At 54.6% G+C, this 9223-nt stretch overlaps 1 protein-coding gene across 3 annotated transcripts; it reads left to right on the forward strand.

The window, feature by feature from the left end:
- Window positions 1-3749: 3749 nt before the first annotated feature.
- On the forward strand, window positions 3750-8766 carry ING1 (inhibitor of growth family member 1). 3 transcript variants are annotated; one of them, XM_043892212.1, is made up of 2 exons: window positions 3750-3896; window positions 7845-8766. In XM_043892212.1, the coding sequence occupies exons 1-2, from the start codon at window positions 3761-3763 to the stop codon at window positions 8543-8545; spliced, it is 837 nt and encodes a 278-aa protein (XP_043748147.1). In that variant the 5' UTR covers window positions 3750-3760; the 3' UTR covers window positions 8546-8766. The 3 variants fall into 3 exon arrangements, with proteins under 3 accessions (XP_043748147.1, XP_043748144.1, XP_043748145.1); XM_043892209.1 differs by lacking the exon at window positions 3750-3896 and adding an exon at window positions 5024-5504; XM_043892210.1 differs by lacking the exon at window positions 3750-3896 and adding an exon at window positions 5024-5426.
- Window positions 8767-9223: the final 457 nt, after the last annotated feature.

Below are 9223 nucleotides of genomic sequence, written 5' to 3' on the forward strand. Positions count from 1 at the left end.
AGAAGATGAACAAAAGGCTTGACTGCAATCTGTAAGAGCATGAAGAATTTGAGGAAAAAGCTAGACGTCTTTAAAACAAATTTAGTAAGACTGAAGATGGAAGCCTGCATGTGAACCTGGCGGCTGGCAGGTTTAATTGGCCATGGGAAATCATGGTTTTTAAACTAACAAAGGTATATTCTGTCCTCTGAAAACTGGTCCTGTCAAGTGCTCAGCCCTTGGCCAGCAGCAGTGCTACCTTAAGTCTTCTGGGCCTCTTCAAACAGTGAAAAACAGACACAGTCTTCACTGATGTTTAAAAGCATGATTCCTCTTGCAAGTTCAATATTAAAATGACCAGGAAGATATAGTAGCATACATACCCAGAGAGAGAGAGATTGCAGTTAATTTGACTCCTCCCAGTCTAGGTCAGAACAAGTAAGTACATTAAAATTAATGATTCCAAAATGTCATGAATGCCATTTCGTGCCCCTTAATGACAACAACAAAAACTGTAGTTCTCAGCATTACATTTTGCTTCAAAGCAAAATCTGTAAATCTAAAGTACAGTAGATGAGGTAGCACATATTGTTTAGGGCACTTCAAGTTTGAGATGAACGTGTTAGGATTTATATTTTAAGCAGGTCAAAACAGAAAGAATTATAGTTCATCTCTTTTTCTTCCATAAGTTTGAGCATCTTCAGTGAAACTAGAACTATAACCTTAGAAAAAACATTTAATATCAATTTTTGAAACACACTCCAAAGAACAATCACTGAATCTACCCAAATTCAATGTATTGGCAAAATTAAGCTCTTTTCTTTAGTGGCATTTTTAAATGGGTGATTACAGTTATGCTCTAGCTATTGGTCTTCTAACCTTGTCCATTCAATGTTGAAGTCATTGGCATACATTTTAAGCACTTGGTAAAACTAATCAAATATTTTCTGGCTTTTTTAGCCCAAGGGGTAAACTAAACGACTTACAAACGTTATTCACCACTGCTTCCCTAGTGCACAGGACAGCAGCGAGCACACGGTGAAGTGTGAAAGTCGCTCAGTCGTGTCCCACTCTTTACGACCCCATGGATATACATACAGTCCATGGAATTCTCCAGGCCAGAATACTGGAGTGGGTAGCCTTTCCCTTCTCCAGGGGAGCTTTCCAACCCAGGGATCCAACCCAGGTCTCCCCCATTGCAGGCAGATTCTTTACCAGCTGAGCCACAAGAGGGGGAAGCACATGGTAGGTGTTCATTAAATATTTTTTGTTGAACGAAACAATTTTTTTTTTTTTTTGTCTCACGTGTCTGTGAAGTCCATGAAAACATGAGGAATCGCTACTGAGATGACATCGTCTTTTAAAAAACAAAACCAAAATAAAACAGTCCAGCTTGATTATTACTGAAAGGAGTAAATTCTTTCTCACCTTTATCCTTAAATCCAGATGAACACTACTCAGTTTAAGGCAATAAATGCCTGGATTAACAGTACCTACCTCTTTCTTGCCAATGTTCTTTAAAGTTACTTGTATCTTTTTTCTTATCCAGCGTTCACTATCTAGTCCACATAATATATTCGTTTCCACATAGCGTCGTAGTACTAAAGTCTTGTGCAGGCTAGTGGCCCATAAATGAAGTTGATAACTCAGCGTCAGCTTTAAAGTGGACCCAAACTGGAAAAATGTGAATCTCTAAGTAACAACCGTTTCCCCAAATTTTCGAAGTGAACATTCTCCTGATTGCGGGAGGGGGGGGGAGGGGTGGTTAAGGGGGCTGAGCGTAAAGAGGAAACTCATTTCAAAGTGTTAAGTACTATTCTGCGTTGGTCAGCGCAGCAACGATCCAACGTGAAAACTCGTTTCGAAAGACGAAAACAGCTCAACGCGGTTTTGCGCTGTCTACGAGCCCATCACCTGGCCAGGGCGAGCCGCGCTGCGGACAATCGCCCATTTTAAAAACACCGGGCTGGGCTGCAATTCTACTGGTTACAGAGAGGGACTGAAAATTTCCGAGCGGTGTCGGCTGTCACAACGCTGCTTCTGCGGACACTCGGGGCTCCACCAGAGCCTCGCTGCCGGGTCGAGGGGCGGGACCGCGCGGGGCAGCGGGGCACCCGAGAGGGAGGGAGGCCGAACCCCCATTCCCCGCCGAAGAGGGGGCGCAGAGCTGGTAGAGGACGCCCGTAGGCTGGGGCCGAGCTACCGGGCAGGGTTAGAGACGGCGACAGGACGTCTGCGCCCAAGGAAAGGAGACACACGGGGCGAAGACGACTCCGCCGAGCTCGCCTGCCTGCAGCAGCCGTTCAGGCGCAAGCCCCAAAAGCTCGCGGACAAAGCCCCGCCGTGGTCACGCCCACGGGGCGGGGCCTGGACAGGAAGGGGCGGGCAGCCGCGCGCGGGCTCGTCGTCTAGGCAACGGGGCTCGATGAAAACCCAACATAAGTTTAGCTCCAGAAGGACAGAGACGTGGGGGGAGGGGAGGGCCCAAGACTGAGAGAGAAACCACCCCCCCGGCCCCCTGAGTGGAAGCCGGCCCCGCCCCGCCGTGGGTTGTATTTCGAACTGGGGGCGCGGACTTCAAGAGCGGCATCCAGGCCACGAGAGAGAAGAAGGGCCGCCTGGCCTCTCCGGGGACCCGGCGTGGGTTCCCCTCTCGAGCCCCTTTGTCTCCAAGCCGCTTGGCTCCAGCCTCCAGCCGGCGACACAATAAGGGCGGGCGGTGAGGACCGCGCAAGCGCGCGAGCCGCCGGGGCCGCTGGGAGTGGTGGTCCGACTGCCGATGGTAGGTCTCTCCCGCGCGGGCCGGCGGCCGCCGTGGCCGCCCTGGTGCGCACGCGCGCCCACTTCCGCCCGACCGGGCTCCGCCCGCCCCGGGAGGACGCGGGTTTCCAGTAGTGAGACCCCGGCGGAGGGGGCGGTACCCGAGCTCACTCCGCCCCCTTCTCGTCCTGATTGGGCCATCCAACCGAGCGCGGCAAGTCGATTGGCTGCCTAGGTTGCCAGTCTGTTCCGAGCCGTACTTATATATTTCCCCGCTGCAGAGCGGGTTGGGGGAGTGTGAGGGGCTGACGGCGACAGGGAGGTGGTTCATGGGGCTGGCGGCGGGGCTTCTGCTGCGGGCTCGGCTCCGGCCGTTTTGGGCGGGGCCGTCTGCCGCCCTGCGGCACCCCCCCCGCCCCAGTGGGAGTGCGGTGCCGCCCGGCGCCGCTCTGCCTGCAAGTGCGAAACTCCTAGTAAAGTTTGCGCCCCGCCCGCCGCCCTCTGCCCGCGAGACCCCCGCCCGGGCCGGAGTGACAGGCAGAGCCCCACCCCCGGGCGGCGGGGTTGGCGAGGGGCGTGCGTGCGGCGGGGGCGGGGCCCCCGGGGGAGGGGGCGGTGGCGCCGGGGCGCATGCGCGGTGCCGGGGGGCCGAATGTTTCCCAAGTGTTTGAAACTGGTATTTGGGTTTTCCACGTTGGACAAGTGCGGCGCGGCGGGCGGCGCGCGCCCCTTCCCGCGCTCGCTCGGCCCCGGCCCCGGCCCCGGCGCCGGGGTGCGCGCCCGCACGCCCGCCTGTGCCCGCCCCGCGCCCGAGGCCGCCGAGCACCGGCCCGGCCCGCCAGGCGCCGGTCCCCGGGCCCAGGCGGCGCGGCTCGCAGATGTAGCGGCGCGGGGCCGGCTGGAGTCGGGGGGGGGCTCGCCGGCGGGCGGGAGCCTTGCATTTTGCAGCGCCGGGCTCCGAGGGGGCGGGGGCCGGAGGAAGCGGAAAGCCGCGCGGAGTCGCCGGGGACCGCGGTGAACCATGTTGAGCCCTGCCAACGGGGAGCAGATCCACCTGGTGAACTACGTGGAGGACTACCTGGACTCCATCGAGTCTCTGCCTTTTGATCTGCAGAGAAACGTCTCTCTGATGCGGGAGATCGACGCGAAATACCAAGGTACGGCGGGATGGATGGGCGGGGGCGGCTGCTCCATCCCCGCCGGTGGCGGCGCGCCGCGGGGCCGCGGGCCGTCCTGCTTCCCCTCCTGGAGAGCTGCGAGCTCGCGGCGGGGCCTTTGCCGGGCAGAAACAAAAGGTCTGGGGCGTCTTTGATTTGCCAAGGTCCTTGTGCGCGAAGCCCGGGCACGGAGGAGGAAGGAGGAACGGGAGAGGTCTCGATGCCAGGCTGCGCGAGCAGAGCGCTCTTTGTAGTGAAGTGACGAGGCGGGGTGCTGCGGGGGAGGGGGCGCAGGGGGCGCAGGCCACGGCGCCTGGGGAGGGCTGTGCCGCGGCCGTCAGGCTGAGGGGCGCGGGGACCGGGCTGCGCGCAGGGCTGCCAGGAGGGCGCAGAGGGCGAGGGGTCCCTGGAACCACCTCCAGCCAGTCCCGAATCTGAGTGTTACGTAAAGTCCTGGGGTCCGTACTCCGCGTGGTGCGGCCCAAGTCGCCCCCACCCAGTCCCCAGCCCTCGCGCGGCGCCGGACACCGATTGAGGGACGCCGCGGACGGGTGTAGCTTGCGGAGGGCCAGGGCTTTATTTCGTGTGTGCCGTGGGAAGGGAGGGGAAGGAGGACGGAGCGAGGAAGTCGTCCATCCGTGCTGCGCTCGAGGGGCGCAGGCAGGTACCTTCGGCTTGGAGAGGGACCTGGCAGGGGAGGGGATCTGTGCGTCGTCCTCTGCAGCCCCCGCCGCCTAGACTGCCCGAGAGACGCAGGGGTCGGGTCCGCGGGGAATTGTCGGCCGTTGGGGAAACTTTGCTGCCTGGTCAGTCACGGCGCTGGGGGCTGTGTCTGGGCGGTGGACAGTACCTCGGAGTTTACTAATGTTTACAGGGCTGCGCAGCAGGGAAACGGAAGAGCGGGGGGAGGCGGATAACCAGGAAGAGCACCGCAACGAACTTGCCACCGGTACGGCAAGGCGCCCCTGCGCGCTCTGCCCAAGCCTTCGCTTCGCGGCGGCTTATATAGGCAGCCGATTAGCATATTGCGATCGTTCCGCCTCGGCCTCCTGTGATTGGCCTCAGTATCTCCCATGGAATGTCCTTATCAGTCCGTCGCTGAGCCATTGGTTCCTCGGCCGGATGGGGGCGGGCCTTGCACTATGAGTGGCACTGCTGTGTTTCCGCTGCCTTCTTTTTTCCCTTGCGTAAGTGGGGCGGGCAGGAGGGAGGTGGTCGAGTCGATTCGAAAGTGTTCGGGTCGCCCGGCCTTGGGCCTCGCATTGGCCATTGGTGCTGCGGGGGCGGGCTGTGTCCTCCCGTCCTGCGTCGTGATTGGTGCCCCGCCTGGCCCCCGCCCCCCCGGTCCGGCGATCCCTATAGGCAGTGGCTCCAGAGGCGGGGCGCGCCGCCCGCTGGCCGCCTCTCCATTGGTGGGGTCCGGCTCGGCCTCGCCCCCACCCCACCCCCAAGGACGGGAGCAGGTCACTTCCTCCAGGGAGCAATGGCGGAACCCGAGGGACGGGGCGAGGCCGGCGCTCCGTGCTGCTGGTACTGGCGAGGGTGCAGTCGGGCCTCCCGCCCGGGCCCTGGGGGCCCGCGGGAGCGGCCGCGCGGAGCGGCGGTGTCGTGAGTGACCCGGGCCTGGTGGGTGGGTGCCCCGGGCGCGGGTGACGTGCCCTGTGCTCGGAGACGGAGGGTGAAGACTCCCTGTTTTACCACCTCAGAGCCGGGGTGACAGCCGCTTCTCGCGTGTCCGGCTCCGCGGGAGAAGACCAGCCCCACCGACACCCCGGCGGGGCCCCGAGGGAGCCTCGTCACCCGGCATATAGTGGTCCTAAGTTATGCGGTTGGGACTTAATATAAACGCCGAGATTTGCAGCGCAGCCTAGTCTAGAAATTAAGGCTTCATTCTTAACTCCTCGGTCGCAAGTCAAGCTGTGATTAACATTATTTGCTTATTTTCAATGGGACATTAATTTATAACGATGGATTGTAATTCGTTTGCCAGTTATATCTAGGGTTATTTTCAATTTAAAATATTTTCCAGTTATTTTTAAAATGTTATTTTTTTTAAATGCTGATGCAACCCCAAGGAAGAGGGCTTCCTAATAGAACTTTGGTGCCATGCCTATGTAAAATTAAAATACATTTCTAATAATTGGGCAGGTCAGATTAAACTTTGCTGCGAATCTCCATTAATCCTTAAGATTCTTTTCCTGGTACCATTACTTTCACAGTGTGCTCATGTGTGGAGCCCTTTTAGAAAAAAGGGTTAGCACCAGTTGGAGTTGATGGAGCTTAAGAGACCAGGATGCCTCTCTAGTTAGACCCGGGTTCTTGTTTACAGATATTTGTACTTCCATGGCTCTGTTGATAAAGAGTGCCTTGCTTGGGGCATTGAAGAAATGTATACTGTTGTGTAGGTAACAGAATTATTTCTTGGTGATTTTCTGATGGGATGTTTGTTTCTTTTCCACAGTAAGGCTTAATGGGACTGTGAGCTTGGTTGTGATGTGAAAGGTGTACCTATTAACTTTCAAATTAGTGGTATGATGGGATTGGTGTCTTTCCAGTGAAATGCTAACATTGTCTTCAGAAATTTGGGTTACTGATTAAACCAAGTGATACAGTTTTGTAATGTGTAATTCACTTAAAAATAAATGGCAGAAACTCATATTTTAACACCTATGAGATAGAACTTGGATAATTGAACAGAGCTGTTTGTTTTCAGGCGTAGTTACTCCAAGAGCCCCTGAGACTGTGGCATTCCTCCTTTCTAGTAGAAGACAGTCTGAATAATATAGCCTGGAAAATAATACATGCTTAAGTCGTGTTGGCCTAAGTTCATAGGTTTACCCTGGCGTTAGGTGTGTGCCTTATAACTAATTGGAGATAAGATCTGGAAGTGGTCGTGTCACATTTTATACACCCTCTACCAACATTCTCCCCAACTTCCTAGCTGGAAAGTTCAATTGCCTTATCTTAAGAGACTGCGAAGGGTTTTCAGGAATAAAATCTGATACTGTGTAGTGGTTACTGTTTAGGGAAAATAACTGTGGGAATTTCTGTGTATTTAAGTAGAGTTTTGGCAAGAATATTTACTTTCCTTGTTTCAGTCAGATTTATCTAACAGCTTTTATTTCTTGAGACATTGCCTAGTTCCATTTGCCAAATTACATTTTAAAATCAGGTATACTGTTTTCTAACCTGTCCAAATAGATTAACATTTAGTAGGAGGGAGTTTTGTTTGTTTTAAAATCTGTTGCCTTCTATAGATACAAATGTCATTCATTGTTCTGAGCAGGAAAGGGAAAAGTGAAATCTGTTACCTTTGTGTCCCAGCAGGGCTGCTCTGGTCTGACTCCTCCTTACAGACCATTCTTGTCTTCAGTGACAGGGTGAGAGAGATATTCCCATGCATGCTGCGATGCAGTGATGTGGCGAGTAAACTGAGGCTGGGCCACTGAAGTATTTATATAATCTCTCCAATAGTAGCTTCTAGATGTCGGTGCACTAAAATAAAGAGAATAACAAACAGCCTTTAAAATGTTCCCAAAATGCTTGGATAAAAACAATGGAAATATAGGACGTAATCTTTAATTTTATAGAAAATAAAAACTTGGACCTCAATACGTCGCCTAAACTTGAATTCTCCCCGTGGCCCCTTGTCCAGGGAGTTTTTGTTACCTGTGCTCTGAATGCGTGCAGTCCATTGGGAAGCTTTGGAGTGCACTTTGATAAATGGGAACCGTGTTAACATTTGTATTTAGTTCCAGAGATTTCTTTTTTGTTTTTTTTTTCCTTTTTGTAACGGGGAGTGTAAAAAGCCTGTTAGAAAGGCCTTCGTGTTACACATTTTTCGTACTAGGAAGCCTTGCGTTGATCATTTTTGTCCCTGACAGCCACGGTTTTGTGGGTTGGAGACTGTGTACCCCCGGGGTCTAACGGTTGTTTTCCCCTTGGCAGAGATCCTGAAGGAACTGGATGAGTACTACGAGAAGTTCAAGCGGGAGGCAGACGGCACCCAGAAGCGGAGAGCGCTGCACTGCATCCAGCGGGCGCTGATCCGCAGCCAGGAGCTGGGCGACGAGAAGATCCAGCTCGTGAGCCAGATGGTGGAGCTGGTGGAGAACCGGGCCCGGCAGGTGGACAGCCACGTGGAGCTGCTCGAGGCCCACCAGGAGGCCGCCGACGCCACGGGCCACAGCAAAGCCGGCCAGGACAAGGCCAAAAACGAGGCGATCGCCCAGGCGGAGAAGCCCAACAACAAGAGGTCCCGGCGACAGCGCAACAACGAGAACCGGGAGAACGCCGCAAACAACCACGACCACGATGACGTCACTTCCGGGACGCCCAAGGAGAAGAAGGCCAAGGCCTCCAAGAAGAAGAAGCGCTCCAAGGCCAAGGCGGAGAGGGAGGCTTCCCCCGCGGACCTGCCCATAGACCCGAACGAGCCCACGTACTGTCTGTGCAACCAGGTCTCCTACGGGGAGATGATTGGCTGCGACAACGACGAGTGCCCCATCGAGTGGTTCCACTTCTCCTGCGTGGGGCTGAGCCACAAGCCCAAGGGCAAGTGGTACTGCCCCAAGTGCCGGGGCGAGAGCGAGAAGACCATGGACAAGGCCCTGGAGAAGTCCAAACGGGAGCGGGCCTACAACAGGTAGTGGCGGGCCTGCTGGACCCAGGCGGCCGCAAGCCGCGTATTTATTGCGTCGCCACCGGGCGGGCGGGCGCGCGCAGGGATGCACCTGTAGACGGAGGAGGACAGTCCTCGGTGGGGCGCCGGGCGTCTCTGCTCTCCCGGCGGTGCACGCGTGTAACAGGAACGTGGTCTGTGGACCAGCGTTTGAGAAACTGAAAATATAGGTTTGAATGAAACACCCAAGTCAGTCTCTGATTTTTTTTGTTGTTGGGGGTTGGGGCGTCTTGGCAGCAACCTCACGCATTAGATGTGGGAAGAAAAGAGTCCATCTCGCCACTATTTTATTTGAATAAAAATGTTACTACTTCATGAACACATTTTTTTAAAAAAATTAGCCAAGTTGCTAAAATAATGGCCTGTGGCCAGTTGGTTTCTCGCTGTAATAGTGTGTATCCGTGTAACAACTCAATAGACAAGTTTTAACGCTTGAAAATTGTTTTTTGAAAATGCTAAATGGTTAATTTTACCAGACAAACATTTTATATTCTGGCCTATTCCCCAAATGGCCATTTTTAAATGACTGCGTACGTTTGTTCCTGAACCAAACTGGAGAGATCCAGCTTCAGAGCACACGCTTTTGCTGTCACAGATACCAGGGTAGCTGTCTCTAACTTACAGAAGTTGTACCAATGAGGGTTTT

Source organism: Cervus elaphus, chromosome 30 (genome assembly GCF_910594005.1).
Source record: "Cervus elaphus chromosome 30, mCerEla1.1, whole genome shotgun sequence".
Lineage (NCBI taxonomy): Eukaryota > Metazoa > Chordata > Mammalia > Artiodactyla > Cervidae > Cervus > Cervus elaphus.

Coding starts and splice junctions, on each gene's coding strand:
- ING1 (XM_043892209.1), top strand. CDS start 5,039: ATGAGTGGCACTGCTGTGTTTCCGCTGCCTTCTTTTTTCCCTTGCGTA. Junction 5,505..7,844: donor CCGCGCGGAGCGGCGGTGTC/GTGAGTGACCCG, acceptor TCCCCTTGGCAG/AGATCCTGAAGGAACTGGAT.